General features: G+C 36.3%; 1 protein-coding gene across 1 annotated transcript in view; it reads right to left on the minus strand.

Annotated features, from left to right (window-relative positions):
- Positions 1-2,987: 2,987 nt before the first annotated feature.
- Positions 2,988-19,962, minus strand: part of NCAPG2 (non-SMC condensin II complex subunit G2) — a 50,252-nt gene continuing 33,277 nt past the window's right edge. Inside the window, exons 16-27 of the mRNA XM_009817726.2 lie at positions 19,855-19,925; positions 19,436-19,589; positions 19,081-19,257; positions 18,496-18,609; positions 18,232-18,375; positions 15,509-15,608; positions 14,644-14,828; positions 13,736-13,879; positions 11,660-11,763; positions 8,436-8,533; positions 7,918-8,020; positions 2,988-3,094 (exon numbers count right to left, since the gene is read on the minus strand). Of these exons, the coding sequence (XP_009816028.2) occupies positions 3,043-3,094; positions 7,918-8,020; positions 8,436-8,533; positions 11,660-11,763; positions 13,736-13,879; positions 14,644-14,828; positions 15,509-15,608; positions 18,232-18,375; positions 18,496-18,609; positions 19,081-19,257; positions 19,436-19,589; positions 19,855-19,925 (1,446 nt within the window). The 3' untranslated portion in view covers positions 2,988-3,042. The remainder of the gene's footprint in view (positions 3,095-7,917; positions 8,021-8,435; positions 8,534-11,659; positions 11,764-13,735; positions 13,880-14,643; positions 14,829-15,508; positions 15,609-18,231; positions 18,376-18,495; positions 18,610-19,080; positions 19,258-19,435; positions 19,590-19,854; positions 19,926-19,962) is intronic.

Consider the following 19,962-nt stretch of genomic DNA (forward strand, 5'->3'; position numbering starts at 1 on the left):
CTGCATATTTCTGATGTTGGTATTACCTCTACTTCTTTGAGGCTCAGTGATATTGGAGCTGTAACAGGTATTCCATGAAAAGTGAAAACTGAAAAAGCAGTATTATACACTGAAGAAAAACAAGGCAGTAAATTTGGATTCTCTTCTAATTGAATAATATGAGCAAATACTGAAAGACTGAGAAGCAGAAAAAAGAAACTGTGATTTACATATTCATTAAGCAATTTGTATAATCAGAAGATTTAAAAGGTCATTACTGGAACACCTGCCTGTTAACAGATGTAGAAGAATGAAGGCCAAAACCCACAGTTTTTATAAAGATGTATATAGGTAAACAGTTGGCAGATCTACAGATACCTTCTGTGGCAGCATTAGTCTTTTTGGCTCAGGCTACTGTTGTGGATAAGGTAAATTTTCTGGAATCCATGAATCCATACACATACTGACTTTCCTGTTGCAAAGCCTGACAGTTCTTTATTAAGAATTTGATTGCTTTTAAATACCAACATTCCAGCTAAATAAGCTTTTTTCCAGTAGGGAAGTTTTATGCACTAAGGTCAAGTATGAATTTGACATGAAACAGGATGAAGGTGGTTCATTGCGCTTGCCAGGGCAGACACTAGGAAAAAAACTTACAATCTCTTCCCACAGAAGGCAAACCAGCACAGTAGATGCCTGTTGAGACCGATGGGGGTACAGCACCATGCATAAATCTTAACCAACAACGTGGAGTCTGTTTCAGTGCCCCTCAGTAACATTGGGGGCCTCAGTAAGCCATTTGCATTGACACAGTGAGAATCACCTCGCTTAATTGTAGGTAACTGTGTAAGACATCCAGGTCTAAGCTGGTCACTGTATGCTACTTTTAGTCTGTGGCTGAATCTCTTTCTGGGGATGCCTGTTAGATCTCCTTCTAAACCAGACAAAAATATAGCATTATGAGCTGTGCTGGTTTTGGCTGGGATAGAGTTAATTTTCTTCATAGAAGCTAGTATGGGGCTGCATTGTAGATTAGTGCTGAAAACAGTGTTAATAACACAGGGATGTTTTAGCTATTGCTGCACAGCGCTTACAGAGTCAAGGCCTTTTCTGCTCCTCACACCGTCCCACCAGCGGGTAGGCTGGGGGTGGGCAAGAGGCTGGGAGGGGACACAGCCGGGACAGCTGACCCCCACTGACCAAAGGCATATCCCGTACCATATGACACTGCGCTCAGCAATAAAAGCTGGGGGGAGGCTGGTGAGGGGGGCACTGCTCAGGGACTGGCTGGGCATCAGTCAGTTGGTGGTGAGCAATTGTTTTCATTTGCATCATTTGTCTTTCTTGGGTTTTCTTTTCCTCTCTCTCTGTTATTTTGTTTTCTTTTCCTTATAAATTCTTAAAAATTATTATTATTTCTTTTTAAATATTAAACAGTTTTTATGTCAATCCACAAGTTTCTTTCTCACTTTTACCATTACAATTCTTTCCCCATCCCACTGGGGCAGGGGAGTGAGTGAGGAGCTGTGTGGTGCTTAGTTGCTGGCTGGGGTTAAACCCCACCATGAGCTCAGATATCTAACTTTCAGATATCTCAGTTAAGGCAAAAAAACATTCTGCAATCAGCATTCTATTACTAGTCTTAGGAGAGCATCTGGCTGCATTAACAAAAATAAATAAGTGGCTTAAATGTCTGCATTATCTGCATCATGAGTATTAATTTATAAAACCAGCTAAATATAAAACAATTTAACTTATGTATTAATCAAGTAAATGTTTAATAGCTAGGGCATGTCCCCTCCAGTACACTTGTCACTGAATCACACGAATATTCAAGTTGGGAGGAAGCTCAGGAGATAATCTGGTCCAATCCCTGGCTCAAGCAGGGTTAACTTCAAAATTATGACACGATGGTCAGGGCCTTGTCAGTCAAGTTCTGCACATCTCTAAGGATGGATGTTCCACAGCCCTTCTGAGCAACTTGTTCCTGTTCCATTTCCAGTTTCCATTCACTCTCATAATGAAATTGTTTTTTCTTATATCCAACAAGAATTTCTCTTGTTGCAAGTAGTTTCTGTTGCGTCATATTCTCTTCATGTATGCCTCTGAGAAAAAGTCTTTTCTTAATCCTCATCAGGGTAGGTGAAGACAGCCGTAAGATCGTCCTTCTGCACTTGCCTATGCTGGTATACAGGATTACTCCATTACAGGTAGAAGAGCATGTGTCTTTGTTGAACATCATGAGATTTGTTGATGTTTAAGTCCAGCTTGTTAGGATCCCATTGAATGGGACAACCCTACCCCTCGGTGTATCAACCATTGCTCCCAAGTTGGTGTCATCTGCTGACAGACCGAGGCTGCATTTCATCCCATCGCCCAAGCTTTTAATAAAAATGTTATATAGTATTGGCAACAGTCTCTGCCCTGAGGAATGCCGCTAGTAACTGGCTTTCAATCTGACTTTGCAGCATCATTATTCTTCAAGTCCAGCCAGTTTCCCACCCACCTTCTAAGTCCACCTCTCTCCCGTTTGGCTATAAGAATGTGTAAAAGTCTTTGCTAAGGACAGGAAAGATGACATCCTCTGCTCTCTCTTATTCCACAAAAGGGAGGGAAATCAGGCTGTTTAGGCAGTTTGCTCCTGGTGAATTCATGATGGCTATATTCTCAATCACCATTTTGTCCTTCACGTGTCTGGAAATGAAATTCATTTCCATAACCTCTGGGAATATGCTCTACAGCCTTCCTAGGGATTAAGGTTACATGCTACCTCAATCTCAAAGTATAGAAGATACAATTATTATTTGTCTTATAAAACAAAGATAGTGATATTACAACCCCCCCTAAATAAGTAATTTTTATACAGAACAACCTCTTTACAGCTGTTTGAAAAATCTTTACTGTTACATGATTTCTATATACACTTTTATACATTTTGCCTGCTTTAAATGTACAGAATAACAGAAAGCAAACTTTAACTGTTAATAAGTTTACAAGACAATATATTTTGAAAAACAATACATCTTCCTTCCCTTGATTTTCATGACAAAAGCTTCTCCGTGGTCAAGGACTCAAAAATTCATCCAAAATTTTCAGAGATGATTCATACAGGATTCTGAAATGGCATAAACCAATGCATAACAGGATTAGATATGCTGAATGCTAAATCAATCCTCAATTACTTGATTCTCAGACTATAGCTACTGCATTATTTCTTTGACAAGTTATTCCATATTAGTTTAAGTATGAAATACGCCTTTACAAATTACTTTTGAAATAGATGGGGTTTTTTTTCTTTCAACTTTTCCATTTTTCTGCTGATCATCTCTAGCTATAGTGGAATCTACATCAAGCCAGTTTAAACTACTATGTCAATTCAAGCACATTTTCTAATATTTCATCATCTATTTAAAGAACCCACCCATTTTCTTCACAGCATTTTTACTCTTTTTTCAAACATAAATAGTCAAATCCTTTACGGATAATTCATACTAAGGCCATTTTTCATTCTTTTACTTTCTTCCTTTCTCCCTCATTCTTCAGTCTTCATCATTTTTCTCCTCGCCTCTGGCAATTTTTTTTCCAAGCCTGAGCTTTCTATCTGATTAGCAGCTGCCTCCTTCAGCTGCATATACACCCGTCTTAGTCTCTTTCTGACTCTTTTGCCTCACGTTACTCCCTAAACAATCTCAAAGGTCAGCTCTGAAATTTCCGTCTGGCAGGCCCTTTTTATTTTCTTGCATTCCCTGACATAGTCACTCACCTTGCCTTGGTAGTTGCATTCTCAGGCAACTTCTTCTAACACTGCTCTAAAAAATCCTCAAAAGACAAAAATGGGCACTGTGGTCTTCTGACAAAACATTTTTTCACTGTTAACCACTATAAACTTTAACCTTCACATTACTTCTGTAAAAGATTCTGTCACCTGTATTTCTCAAGCATTTTTTTTCTCCATATTTTTATTATTATAGTCCTAGACTGATGCCCCAAATAAGCAACATTAGTCAGTCATTAATCATGATGAGTTAGGGCATTCGTCAGGAGACGCCAAGACCTGAAATACAAGAGGCAACTCTGCATTTTCATAGCAGTATACTGGATGTTAGGGCTCCCTGAATTCAGACCGCCATGGCTGTGTCACATGCTCCTCTTTATAATACTGTATCTTTTAAGCCATGATGGAACCCAACTGTCAAAATAAGCTAGTATTATAATGTACTATAAAATTAGTATAATTAGTTAAGTACTGTGGTTTTATGCACAATGCTACTTTGTATAAATTTTATTTTGTTAGAATTTAAGGCTAATAAAACAATAGAGCTGTAAAGTTGGACCATGTACCTGCCGCACATGGGACAACAAGCTGTCACTCAGAATAACTGTCCACCTCCCCAAACAGACAAATTTCGGTCAGTTTTACCAGGTACCTTTCTAATGAACTTTCAGATAGCTGGTGGACAAATCATACACAAAGTTCTATCACAAAACAATTCAAGAATCATTTTTTACAGATGCAATGAGAGTGCAATAAAGAGTTTAGGAAGCTCGCTAAATGGTAATACTAAAGAAGTATCTTTCAACACAGCCATTAGCTAAACTTAAATTCTAATACCCATATATCAAAATGCTAATTAAAGTAAATACAAAATATTAAGTCAAAGGTATTATTCTATAGCATATTTGTTTTTGTAGAGCACAGAACATTTTTCTCTAGCCTCCAAATCACTGCACTGACAGCTTTATCTGCATTTTTTTTGCTAGGCATAAATATTTGCATTTTATAAACTAAACTAATATGCCTGCCATTACTCTTGAGGAAATTCTCTCAATATACAATATGTTGTCCAGAATTTTTAAGTGCACTGAACAGCATTTTTAAAATAATAGACCCACAGGGCCATCTTAAACTGCTAACTCAGCTGAAGAGGGCAGACTAAATTACAATGAAATATTTTGCTTCTGAATTAGTGCAACAATTCCTTGTTTAAGGGCAGCACTTTAATTATTACACCAGACAGCATTTTTACTTTTTTCTTTCTTTGCTAATACGTAATAGATTACTTCTAAGTCTAAATTTAAGATGCTGGCATAGAATGCCATGTCTCTTGGGAAATTAAAGAATGTTTCCTAGTATACCCGGGTATTAAAATAATCCCTCAAGGAGTTACTACGAGATAATGCATTCAGAAGTAAAAATTAATAATACTATTAAGTATGAGTTAAAAACCCAGTAATATATTTTAGCACGCATCAGTGTGGCACCGTGTGTTATAAGATTGTGCTCAAAATAATGATCAGAGATCTAGCTTGCAGCAAACTGTAACTAAAATTTTGGCATTTGGTAAGCAGAGTAGGTTGATAGAATAGTTTACAAACAACAGGGCACACTTCGGACTGTATATAATCACATTTTAATTATACATTAGCACACTAGTACCAGAGCACTACATATGGCATGTCAGAAGGCATTGGAGGCCCAGCCTGGTCCAACATTATGTCTATCTGAGAAAGTGCAAACAGACTTTAAATTAGTGAAGCAAAACCTAACCACCGAAGAACTTCCTCCTAACTTTTTTTCAGCATGACTTCTTTCACCGTTCTGGAGAGAAAAAATCCCCAAAATACCTGCATTAATATGAATCCTCCCAAATTCTGCAACGCTGTGATAGCTTCTGAATTTTGTTATCATATTGCAATTCTGATTCTCGTTAAAAATACTTCCCATCATCATGTTCATATTCCTAATATTTTCATTTTATCTGCAACTATCTCTTGGTTTTGTATTATACAAAGGTAGCCATTCACATATCACTAAATTAAAACACTGTAGCATCTTATGCTCTTTATCTGCCCCAACTTCTAGGTTGATTTGTCCCTGTTCACTGGGCAGAGATGATCATATAGATTCATAAAGCAATTATCTGTGTTCTTACTGAAATTTGTAGTCAGTAGTGAACTCAAGTGGCAGCAATTATTCATTTTAATGGGCCTATTTATTTAATCATGTTAAGATTTGCTTTAATTTCTCAGCCTTTTCTACTGTCTTGATTAAAAAAGTGCAAACTAAATCATGATACTCTGCTGCTCACCTTTCTTTTCCGGATCATTACTATTATTTTTAAAAGTGTCCTAATAGAACACTTGGCAACCCAATGTTAAATGATTTAATGGGAAAAAGAAAATGGTTTTTGTTTATTTTTGTTTCATTTTGTTTCCAAGCTAGGTCCCAACCAAAAGAAATTTGTTCACAGCTGAGCAACTAACTAAAAAAATCTACCCATGAAGCAGAGTCACTCTGAGTTTTAGAAGTCCAATTATGTAGGGATTTTTTTTTTAAATAAGATATTTTTGGTTCTGTATCAATTTTATGTTATATGAGCACAGCGTCCTCTGTGGAAACCACTCACAGTCTTGACAGCAAAATTTCTGTTTTCCATTTACTTATGTCAGACAGGAAATGGAAGTGAGGGGTGCACTGTTTTTGATTTTTCCCCCCCTTCTTGCTTTTTAAAATGAATCTCATTTTTGATGGTACATAACTGAAGTGGCTTGTATATACCATAAAAATTTCTGGTCTAGTTCTTAAGATTATATATCTCTTTAAGGAGAGTTACATAATACCTCTTTGGCTTTGATATAATAGCAGATTTAAATGAATGAATGCATATTTTGTTAGCAACAACACAGCTACTCTATTGTAGTGTCCTGAATATCAGGCTTTTTTTTTCCTGGAAAAATCCAATTTACCTTCTGCACTTCTGAACCAATTCCAAATGGAGATTTACTGTACCGCCTTCTAAAAGTTCTACCACTGCCAGAACACTTAGTGTAGCTGTTGGGCTTCTTGACACAACTCAAGTGCAAACTAAGGATTTGAAGTATCGTAATAGGAAAGGGATATAGCCCATGTGGCCTCCTAATTTTCATACAGCAGGCATCTCATAACTTTAGTATTGGCTTTAAATCAGTGACACCAATTCAGTCACAGCACAGCCGCCAAAGGTCTATGTCTAGTCACTACAATGCCAGAGAACAACATGCCTCAGGCTAGTGATCCACCAGACATCCATTGTTTGACTGAATAGTAAGGATCATCACTTTGAAGAACTAAAGATTGCAAGGGCCTCTGCATGTTCAGGCCAGTTTGGTGCATGACTGACTTTCTCAGTGTTTGTGGATGAATGTCCATAATCATAGTCTGTTTTTTTCATATTCTATGTTTATGCTTTTTAAGGTCTACTTTGCCTGTTTTCTAATTCTATGGGCAGTTTAATAACGAGGCAGAAACCAAATATTAAATTTTTAGACTTAAGCAAGTTTGACACAGTAAAGGCTAAAGCATTCATCATGGTTGTCTATCTTAGGCAGGTCTGAAATAAATGAATGCAAACACAATGTAGCCAATCACTTTCAAGAAACTTATCCCAAAAAATCTAAAAATCAACCAGATATGACACCAAAATCCCAAAAAGAGCAAAATAAAATCACCTGTGGAAAGATCTTAAAGTCATTGTTATATTCGGTTAAATTTTTACCATCTGCATAGGTATGGATTCGTATGCCTAATACTGAAATGTAGGAGAAAAAATCTTCTAGTAATAAGAAATAGTAAATAGACTACTTGCTTTGTTCTACACCTGCTGCCAACAGAACTGAATTTCAGAACTGAATCTTGCGATATACAGGATCAAGTCATAACACGTTCAAGTGAAATACAAAAACCTAAACTAAATATGTAAAGATTGCAATCACAGCAAATGTATGGGCAGGAAATTTAATACTGTGCTGGGCTCAATACCTCACAATTTTTTTACCCACTCTTTTAAACCTTGCAATCATTCAGAATGCGCTAACTGTATTATGTAAGCACAAAACACAGCCGATTATTGGAGAGAGGCTATAGGAGAGGTTAGTGTTCATTTCCCACAGCACATCTACCTTTCAGTGCTGCTAGATTCTTCTGTGACGGCATCCTTGCATGATATCAGCTTCCTTTGAATGGCAGGTGCAATATCCTTTAGAAGTGAAGTTTTGTGCTTACCTATTTGAAATAAGATTATGTTGAAAAGTTGGACAAAAATAATGTATTATCAAAAAAACCCCTGCGTATTTTCATCAAATATTTTTTAACGTAAAAGATTGTTTAATGAAAGATTAGATATTAAATTAGATTTTCACTGTCCTGGATTAATTACTGTGTATTTCAGCAAATCAGAATATAGAGATGGATCCTATGAGTTAGCAGACAGTTGTATTTTTAAACTCATTACACAAAGATTGAAAGTCCAAAGCTTAACAACATAATTTACAAGTGATATAACCTTAAATCCTGTAGCAAAATGGTAACTTAACAGGATGAGGAAAAGTGCCTGTTGAATTATATAAGAACTCAGCTTTCAAAATGTAGCTCATTAAAAAAAGAGAGAAAAAAAATGGACAGAAATGGTTTGACTGACCTTTAATTATAATCACAATGCAGACAGTAGCTGTTAGACTAAAAATTCCTTCAATTTCTTCAGAGAGAATGCATTCCATTAATTCATTTAAAAATGACCTAAGGAAAAAGTAAAGCAAAAAAACATTGTAAATCATGTTTCTTTCAAAATAGAACTGAACACAACAAGTTTGTGATTATGCTACCCTGCCACCATAGCTTCAAAGATGCCATGCAGGACAAGGCAGTTGTTATTGCGTAATTGAAGACTACATGCTGCTTCTGTAACTGAGAATATCTGAGTTAGCAGAATGGTAAATTGTTCGGGAAGAAAATAAAAAAGTTTGTACAGAGCATAAGTAGCTGTTAAGAGAAATTAAGAGCTCCTGGACTATTTTGAGAAAATCAACCCGTGAAAAAACTACCTGTTCTACTGGAATCTAACTTGCGTAATTTGTATTGACATTTCTAACTTCAATTTCTACTGAAGTTTAAAAAAATTCGTTACATGACTCCAATGGTTTGTTAGTAACTACTCACGCCCTTAAAACTATTACTACTTGTAGCTTGATTAGAAACTGGAGTTTAATTAACACTTTGGTCTAAAATGCATATCTCATCAAAATTATGGGTTTCCAGTTACAGAACAGTGTAGAATGTTTGTAACTAAACATAGCCCCAAAACACTTCCAAACTACGTTTTAGATATTGAAAGTATGGACAGACTAACAGAATCAAAACTGTTCATTGTAGAGTCTGAGATAAATACTAACTCTATACCTTAAGAGACTCACTTTTAGCAAGAGACAATAGTATTACTAGCAAACTTTAGAGGTGTTTTGGGACATATATTAAGTTAAGAAAAATAAAACAAGGGAGTCAAGGAAGAGGTCTAGCAACCAAACTAAACTGTAGTATGGAATGAGGCAATACTACAGAATGAAACCACTAATTAGTCATTATAGCGTTAATGGTAAAAATAACAATTTAACTCAGAAGTAATTCTCAAAAACAGAGAAAAATAAAAGAACAAGAGGGATAAAGCAGGAGATGGACAAGATCTGTAATCCTTATACTCCTCAGAGCTCAAGACTAAATGGTCTGTGAAGAACTAAAGGAGAAACTCAGAGCAGCAGACGTTACAATAACTTTCCCTAATATATTTCAAAAAACCTTTGGTAATATTATCATCTATTACCAAAACTGAACATCATAAATACCCAGTTCTGACTTTAATTGTTCTGCAAGCTTTTATTTGCTAAGATATCAAAATGAAGTATGCAGTTAAGAAAAGACCTAACTTCCACTAGTGATTCAGTAAATAAGCTTTGTAGAAGCTCAAATATTGCTTCAAAGAGCTGAGAAAGATGAAACCTCTTTAGGTTCTGAAATAAGTATAATGAAGTCACTCACAGATTGCACTGGTTTTATTATAAGACTGTGGACTGATCTGACCAAGTATCAATTCCATTTCATATTGCTCTTAAATTGCTACCTGACAGTATTCCAATCTGAGTTTTGACTTTATTGTTATCACTGTTTAGGTCAGTAAGCACACTCCTTAGTTCCCTGAAGGAACACTGTAATTTTATTAACCTGTAATAAGACTCTCTGCAGACTCAATGCAGGTGCTTTTCCCCACCTCCCTCTCAACAAGGGTCACATGAGGCTGCAGGCAAAGATAAAATAGAACAGAATAATAAGCTATTTACAAACACATATGAGTAAAAGAGATAGGTAATTGGTTCCTTTTATAGATAGTTCCCTACTAAAGGAAAGGGTACTCACACAATTGGTCAGATATTGCCAAGTCACTCAGTATTATCACTGGTATGGGGACTGAAATTCAGTGCTAGAGATGGACTAATTAGTAACTGAAAACATAATAGATGCCGCAGAATCTGGTGCAAGATAATTGTGTGTTCACAGAACAGAAGCTCACATCAGATTCTGTAATGTCAAAGGCTCTCTCATTGGCATGGAGAGATGGTAATTTCTGAGATATTGAATGATTTACTACTGGACCCTGATTATGGCCTATCAATACAGATTAATAAAAGAAAACAGCTTTAAAGTAGTCTCAGTCCTGAGGCACCAGTGGAACCAGATGGAGCTATCTGCTCAGTTAGATTTTCTTTGCACCAAAAAGACAAATACTAGAAGATAGATACATGTTTATCAAAGTACTCACAGAAACAATCTGGTCCAAACTAGCAGTTTTCTCCATCAAGAATGGACAAGATTCTCCTTGACCACAAGAAAAAGTTTCAGAGGAATTTCTGCATCTCTTTTGAAAAGAGGTGTGTCTGCATCTCTTTTCAAAAGAGGTGTGAGAAGAGAACAAGATTTGGGTTAGGAAACCTATTGCTGGACTCTCTGGAGCCCTTTGTTTTGCAAGTTCAACTAGAACTAGAGAAGGATTGAGAAGAAAAAAATCTCCTAACAGAAGAGACAGGGATATTCAATGCCTGTCAGATGAGGAAGTTAAGAATAGCAGTTAGCTGTGACAAGTCATGGAGAATGATAGGACTTCTAACGAGTACACGTTAGCCCCTTGATCACTCAAGATAACTCTGGTGTGTATAGTCATGTAAATAAAAATTTAATATGATTGTTCATATTAACAACTATTAACTAAGTTATTAACTAAGCAAAGGAAGATAGCGAAATTCACTTGTGACAATTTTAGAAGATATTCAGGGTACCCACTAAACATAGCAAAATAGTCTTAAAATAGTCTTAATAGTCTTAAAAAAAATAATTGACCTAACCCTACTTTTGGGGGCTTTTTAGGACTCAGATACTTTAAAACTATTTTGAATGTTGTGATTTTAATACAGCTATAGTACATTTGTCACCTCATCGCAAACATTCAATTAAAGGATTAATGCTATTTCTGGTAAACTTTTTATCTCATCCAAATACCTCTATATTGAGGGGACTAATGTTTATAAGTATCTTATGAAAGAAGCAAGCCAAGTGTATGATTAAACAACTCATTTAGATGAACAGTCTTGTAAATAAGAAGCACTCTTAGAAGCAGTTAAAAAAATGGAACCAACCCCCCCAGTCCATACCTACAAGCAATATATCAAGAGAAAGGGATTATGAAGTAGTGCAGGTAAATTTAGTAAGCACCTAGTTCCTCAAAATGTATTTGTATTTAGAAATTAAAAATTTATTGACAACATACAAGCTTTTCTACATTAGCAACAACCTTGGACAAATTAATGTAGAAACATTTACCTGACAACATTAACTGACTTCATAATTATGGCCATTAAACTCCCTGAAAGAGGAGGAAGGTCTGAAATAGTCCTTGGTATAGTTAAGTCTTTTTCACTGGAAGCCTAAAAAAAAAAAGTCAACAATTGTCGTAAATCAAGAAATATATGTATGCAGAAAACATCAAAGCAAATCTGTATTTTAATAGTTACACTAACCAAGACCTATCCTTAAATTATTAGAAGAAATATTCACGTGTGTTCTTTGAATAGCCTTAATCTAATTATGTTACGCCCAAATAAACAAAACAAATTTAAATTAGAAAGGCTAAAACTAAAACAAATAAACAGTATTTGTACCAAGGCAAATATTCTCCATAGTTGTTCTGAATAGAATTTTCATGTAACTACATTGTTCGTCACTACTCATAAAGGCACAGCCTACTAAACACAAATGAGTATCCTTTCTGTCTCCAAGTTTAAGTGTGCATACATAATTTCTACAAATAACTTGGGTGACAGTGATTTCCTGATTCCCTGTGTCAGCTCTTTTTGGTATCAAGTTCCAAATAGCACCGCAAGTATTTAGTTAGAACCGAATTTTGATTTACAATAACCTGGGGGCAGGGAAAACCCCAGCTCAGATGACTTACTGCAATGAACGTACGTAATCTACAAGTATGAATCTGCAGTATCATTCAAGACCATAAACTTCTACTCTGCAGCATCTGTAAAGAGCATGCTTTCATCCCACAACCCCTCAGCTGAGACATTAATATTTGCAGGTAAATCTCTGGTATTGTTTCAGTTCCTTCTGTAATGCAGAATCTTAGCAGCAGCTCTGTTGTACTCTGTACTTTCTGGCAACCGTTTATTGCTCTGACATATCTAGCAACCACAGTAAGAGTACAGCCCCTATTAAAGAACCTCTGCTCTTCCTTGTTAGTTCTCAAAGCTTCCAATCTTACTAGCCATATTTGTTCCTAACACTATATGCATTAGGGACATGCATTGGGAATGTTACCCTTCTTCAAGGACAGTAACGGTTCCTTGGACTTTTAGCACATACAATAACCTCTGTCTATATATTCTTCTCAGTAATAGGGCTTCTTTCTTTACTTTCCAAAGAAACTCAGATCAGATATTTGGAAATCCTCTAGACAAAAAACAGCAACCAAAAAAAGATGTGGTTTGAGAAACGGATTTGTACTGAAGTAGAGAATGCATAAGTGATCAGACATCAGCCTGCTTTGGAACAGGATTACAGAACCTTATGGGACAGTTCCAAGAATAGGGCACCGGAATCTTTCAGAGATCAGCGGTTCACTTAAGTTCCCTAATGCTGGGTGAGACAAAGTGAGGTAGGTTTAGAACAACCTCCCTTCCTTCTCCATTCCCTGAGCTTTTATTGATGAGCATAACATCGTATGGTATGGAATATGCCTTTGGTCAGTTTGGGTCAACTGTCTTGACTGTGTCAGAGAATCACAGAATCATTAAGGTTGGAGAAGACCTGTAAGATCATCAAGTCCAACCATCAACCCAACACCACCATGCCCACTCAACCATGTCCCGCAGTGCCATGTCTACACATTTTTTGAACACCTCCAGTAATGGTGACTCCAAGGTGTCCCCCTCTCAACCTCTTGCCCACCCGCAGCCTGCTTACTTTTTTTTTAGGGCAGGGGGTGAAGGGATGAGAGAAAGCCTTGACACTCTGCAAGCACTGTTCAGCAACAGCCAAAACTAACTGGTGTGCCCTGAACACTGCTTTAGCCACAAATGCAAACCACAGTACCATAGCAACAGCTGTGAAGAAAGTTAACTCCTTCCCAGCCAGACCCAGCACAAATACACATAGAGAGAGAACATTTCAAAAACCATGTCGTTAATCTCCAACACTGCCTAATTTCTAAATTCTTCTGTCAGAGGCAGATAGTGAACTAGGTATCAGGACAACTCTGTTCTTACACAGCTGTATTCATAAATCTGAGAGATGCACTGTAATATGAAATTATGGCAAATAAAATTTCCTGTTTGTGCCATGCCAACACACACAAAATCTTGATCTGCAGTACAAAGACCACATTAACTTTACCTTCTGCAGCACATAATTTATCTCTGCTACTAATGCAGCCAGGAGAGTAGAGAATACACCCTGGTGAACTGCTGGGCAAGATGAATTCCAGCACTGGACTGCATGTATGAATTCTCCAAGAGGCATTTGAATAGAGTGAATCAACTAAAACCAAAGAAAAACAGATCAGTTTTTTCAGATTGCTTGAGTTTAATTGAAATATTTCATCAAGCTTCTCTGTGAAGAAGTGCAGATCACACCTTGAAAGCTACTGAAGTATTCTAGTCATCTGGGATCAGAGGGGGAATCAGCAACATTTTTGGGAAGTTTACTCATAAATTTGAGAGAAACAAACAAAACAATGGTTGTAACAAAAAAGAACTGAATGTTTTTCAGAAGTCCTGAAAAGCACACCGTCAAATTTTACAGAGTGATCCACCCATCTCACTACTATCTAGTCTCTGCTATAAAATCAAGAAGCTAACTTTTCTGTGAATATAGGAGGTTTTGAAGAACTTGAAGACATCGTACATATTTTGAAGCTGATATAATTCAGGTTGAAAGAAATAAATAAAATAATGACAATTTCTGCTCCCCCCCAAGATCATAACATATATAATCAAATTCTTTACTCTGGATTGAGAAGTTCATTTAATTGCAGGTAAGATTAATAACCTATGAGTACTAGGGTAGTTCAGAATCATTGGTAACAATGCATTGTTCTCCAGTTTACTAGTTTTTCTGTCACGATGAGACCAACAATGGATTAAAAAAACCATTGGTAACAAGGAAATTTAGAAAATTTAACTGAAAATTTAATCAGATGTCAACTCAAATAACAACCTCAAAGTGTCTAAGTATAACTTATGTGCATAAAAAGTATGGGTTCATCTACACATCAGGTAGCAATTTCAAGTGTAATATGATACCTGAATCCCTTCTTCCTGCTGCTTCTTGAGTCTACATGCAACACATTCTAAAACTTTCTGGAAGACGGTCTGTACAGCATGGAAAAGATTTGCCACTTCATCTGTCTCCATATTCTGAGTTAAAGAAGCTTCAATAATTTCTTTTAGAGCGTACAGTAACACTGGAGCACAAAAGCCACCTCTCTCTAGAGAAAGAGATAAATACCACAATACAAAAATTGTAATGAGATATCAGGTACAAGCTTAGAATGAAACTCAGTTATATAACATAAATAGCAAGTGTAGAAGATATATTTATTTTCTGAGCAACCTTAGCTGAAATTTTCATACAGTTCAATCAATATTTTAAGTATAAATCCAGTGTTTCTTCCAATCCTTGAAGTATAGGGATTAAAATTGTAGATTTCTTCAGAAATTGAGCTCTAATTCTCTCTGTACTGTAGACATAACTTTCCAAATGTGAGCCAAATTTAAACAGTGGTACAGTGTTGCCTCCTAAGGCATACTGATACATATAGATCTCTCTCTCTCTCTCTCTCTCTCTCTCTCTCTCACTTTATAAATAAATAAATAAATATATATATAAAAAACCCCTGAATTATGTAGTAATAACTAGAATCTAAGAGCAAGGAAGGAACATTAGTTATCAACAGTGACATGGTTCTGGGTTGGTTCTCTGCTTGTTTTCAGTTTTCTGAAAAGCTGCTGTGACTTTTGACCATATTATTGGTACTAGGTAGCATAAGCAGTAAACACCATTTTTTGAGAAACAGACTCCAAAATGCTAAAAGCAACAGTTCTGCTAATATAAGAAAAGTCAGCTAAGTATATATGGAGATGTTGATGTTAGTATAAAATATTGTACCTGTTTGTATAACTGAAAGAGCCATATCTAAAAGGTGTGCTTGAAATGTGAGACTTCCAAGGCCAACCATTATGACATCTTTACATACTGTCAGGTAGGCCTAGAAAAGAGATGCCAAAGTATATGAGAAACAAAATTTATATAAAGTAACCATTCAGTACAACCTAAAAATAATAAATGAAATCTTAGTCTTGAAAAGACTAAATCTTAGCCTTGAAAGCTGGTGCATCTACTTGGAGTTACTCAGTTTGGAGCCTTGAAAAGCAGGCGTTCCAAACATTTCTCCAAATGCTTCCATTGCCCTTTCCTCCAGTAAACAGTTTCTCAAAAGGCAGTAAATCCTCTCTCTTTTTCACTCAGGCTCAGATCAGAGGCATTGATACCTAACACTTACTGAGGCAGAATATGAGCTCTCTACCTATCCTGAATAGTAAAATTAAAAACAGCATACAAAAAGAGCTTTTTCCTAGAGACACACACGTTACATACTAAATAGATTATAATACTAATGTATAGACAGAGTAGAGAATTTTTAACTAGTCTATGTATACGTGAGCTGAGTTGTTCAAGGACATTGACTGTGACTAACGTTAGTCCAAATCTTTCCCTTGACCAAAATCTGAAAGGACCCATAGCTCAATGCTAAAATCCACCTTGGGTTAAGTGACAGGGGAATGTAACAGAAGGCAATTCAAAACTAGCTAAATCCCATCCCCTCCCCCCCCCCCCCCGCCCATTATACAATCAAATGCTTTCTGTGAAGGGCAAATGAAGATAAGGGGTGAGGGACACTGTCAGTGATGACACTGGGGTTTGTGTCAGAAGGCCTACCAGCCCCACACAACAAATGAGTGGCCTAAAGAGAACAGCTCCCCAGTGAATCCCTACCCATAACAGCAAGTGCAAAATTGAGTAACAGACCAAGCAGAGAAGAAAGGGTGAAACGGGAAAGAATGGGATATGTTGTGGGGAAAGTGACAGAGAAATATAAGTGGAAATGGAAGAGACACCTGTGTCCCCTCTCATATACAACAGTATTAAAGAAGCAACTGTAATTATTGTATAACATATGGATATTTTGAGACAAACTAGATCCGCTTTTAATGCCAGCATTGTTACCAAATATACACTCCAAACAATTAAAAAGCACAATCAATACCTCACTCCAATAAAAAACAGTATACAAGGTGAAAAGCGAATAGGAGCTGCTTAACAAGCATATGGCTTATTACAGGAGAATTCAGGCCTGGATTCTCTTCTTGACTTTCAAAGTCACATCAGTCTTTACATCTCAGTTTCTTCCCTGGAAATAACAATGCAACTGGACTTTAAGATCTACTAGTAAAGATCATTGTGTTTCATTATTGTCAACTGGGTTTACAGGTAACACCTGCCTATCTTACTGCTTATCAATAAAGTTTCACTTTAATTTTGCATTCAAACCTAGGAGATTGATCGAAAACATTCTGGTAATGCTGGTAAAGATTCCCTATTGGGTGCCTTGTCTTTCTATAACGTTGAGTTCTGTGCCTCCAAACTTTTGAAAAACAGCCACAAAAGAGTTATGGTATGTATACTAAATTTTTCATTCAGATAGAAGACAATAGCATATAAAACACGTAAGAAACCTGTACGATGAACAACTACAACACTTGTTTAAGTTTCCTGTCTCTTTATACCTTTCAAAAAGCCATTTGGCTGCAGCGGCAGGATTTAGTACAAGACTGACCTCCTCATTATTAAATTCCCAGGTAACTCACACGCTACCTCTCTGCTGACTTCTAAAGATAGGTTCTATGGGACCCAGCACTAGAATGAAGCATACTGAATTCCTCAGCGTATAATTTTACCTATTTCTTTTGGGAAAGCAGGAAGGAAAGAAAGAAAGGAAGGAAGAAAGCAAGCAAGCAAACATGATTAGATCTAAATCCTCTCTCATAATTACACTGCCTTCCTGGTCCTCTAAGTAATCCTCTGTTGTACTATTCAACACAATGTAAGGAGCTGCAGTGATTCTATGTCACTTCCAGGGCCTTCTACGCTACAGAAGAACAGGCTATTAAGTGCTAGCACACCAAATAACTATACCCTTGTTTTCATCAACTAATTTTCTTCTCCTTTTCAGAACTGAGATTCAGTGACAATCTTAACTTAATGGTAATGCACTTTTCATAAAACAGGATAAACATTACTTTTATTTAATATGGGGGATGAGAGACTGAGGACAAGAATTACTTGTTAGAAACCTAAAATTTGGGACACTCAGGTTACATTGCCTGCTGTGCTGGAAATTTCTTGAGTGGGCATTTTCACAAGGGTAAAACATAAAACATGTTTCATCTTCAACAGATATGATGAGAATATATATTATGCAATGGTAGGTGAAGAAAGTCTAGATAAGAACAAGGTATTGTTGACTCCAACTATTTGATTTAATTGCTAGGGTATGTGCAATTATATCTATATATTTTTATATTTATAAAATACAAAGGTTATAACTAAACTCAAAGCAATTAAAAAAGTAGTGTGTGATTTTAAGCAATCAAAGGAATAGCAAAAGCAGAAAACTGTAACCTCAGAACAATCAGGACTGTATTTCATTAGCTCATTCGCTTGCTGGGCTCCAAAAACTCCAGTGCACTATATTTGTCACTGTACAATTGCTACATATATGGCTTTTCAAATTGGTAGCAGTTTGATTTATGTTATAAGAGACCTCTAACCTGCATAATTAATTCAGAAACATTACTGTGTTTTGAAATGCCATCCTCTTGATCACTTGCCAGTATAAAAGGTACAACTTGACTTTCTATCCAAGCACCTGTCTCCTTCAGAATTGAGAGGCAATCTTTTCCTTCTTCAGAAAACTGGAAAAAAAATTAGAATAAGTTTTCCAATTGTCTTTCTAACTCTTTTGGAATTTCCATATACTGTCAGCTGTAACCCCAGCTTATACTGAAAAGGTATACTGAAAGGTACAACCATACCTTGTTCTGAAGATGAATACTCAACCTGCAAAAGAGGCTGAAGGCTCTTAGGCCAGTTGCTTGATTGCAGCTACCAGAATCTCCATCATCTGCTTTCAGAATTGAGCCAAGAACCTCCTGAAATATCAAGGTTTACATTTCTATTTTCCAGAAAATCCTTTCAAATGTTTCTTTTCTCAACAGAACAAAAGATTTTAAAAAAGAAAACCAGAAAAAAAAAATCCCAAACCCCAAAAAACAACAGGCATACTTTCAATTACTTTCATTTTGCAATGCCATATCTGATTTCAGACTATTCCTTACATGTACATTCCAAAAGTCAGGTCCCTTAAAAATGCTCAACACTAGATCACAATAATTTTGAGACACCTAACAATGACAAGCTGGTTAAAATCTGCCATTTATAAACAATTCTGAATTAATATACTTGTAGTTTAGAATATTTGTTTGAAGTACAAATCAAAAGGAAAACGTTTTTATAGAGGGGAAGAAGGGATCATGAATCTTATTTATTTATTCTTGCAGGCCTTTAATTTGACTCAGGCAATATATCATGTTAAGCTCTCTTTATGGTAAGGAGAATACTACCTTCGCAGCACTGAGAATTTTCAAAAGCTTCTTCAGTTTCTTTTTAGGAACAGAGAGTAGGCAACCACGATTAACAGGATGAGTCAATAAATATTCAATGTAATCAATTGCTAATTCTGGCTTCGATTCATGTGTTACATGGATACGTACTCGTCGTTCAGATGTTTTAATACTCTAAATGAGAAGAAAGCACAAAACCAGTACAATACTGTTAGTATCTTACTTTACAACTAATTCCACAGCAGAATAATATATGGCATTAGAAAGGCTTCTTCTGTTTTAATAAAAAAAAGCATGATGCCTTTATGTAATCTAGCAATTTTTTAATTCTTTGACATATGCATATGCACACCTTTCTTGGGATTAGCGTGTCAGACAACCAATCACAGGCTAATTCCATAATATGTCCCACTTGACCCCAGCGACACAGGCAGTCTATCAGGGTAGAATATTTGCTTTGGTCAGCTCCATTGTCAATATTTCTGAGTCTGGAGATCACACCACAGCTTAAAAGAAAACAAACAATAAGAGATGCATTAGCTGTACAGCCAGTGCAGAAATAATTCAAAGAAAATCAACCAGTACAATACCAAAACAGATTTACCAATGGCTCAAAGGCATATTTGCACCCCATAGATTTTACTAACTTATCGAATTTGTTTAGTGGATTAATTTCTCCAAATGGGCATTTACTATGTCAAGTGGTGAAAAATTAACAAATACAGTCAACAGAAGATCTCGTCATTCATATTTTGGATTTTAAAAGAGTACCTGAATGTAGGAATAGCAGCAGGGGGCATAAAGGATGCCAGAATAACCAATGGAGTCGTGCAACGCTCATCCTAGGATAAAAAAAGTACACTATATGATGTACATGTA

Source organism: Gavia stellata, chromosome 6 (genome assembly GCF_030936135.1).
Source record: "Gavia stellata isolate bGavSte3 chromosome 6, bGavSte3.hap2, whole genome shotgun sequence".
Lineage (NCBI taxonomy): Eukaryota > Metazoa > Chordata > Aves > Gaviiformes > Gaviidae > Gavia > Gavia stellata.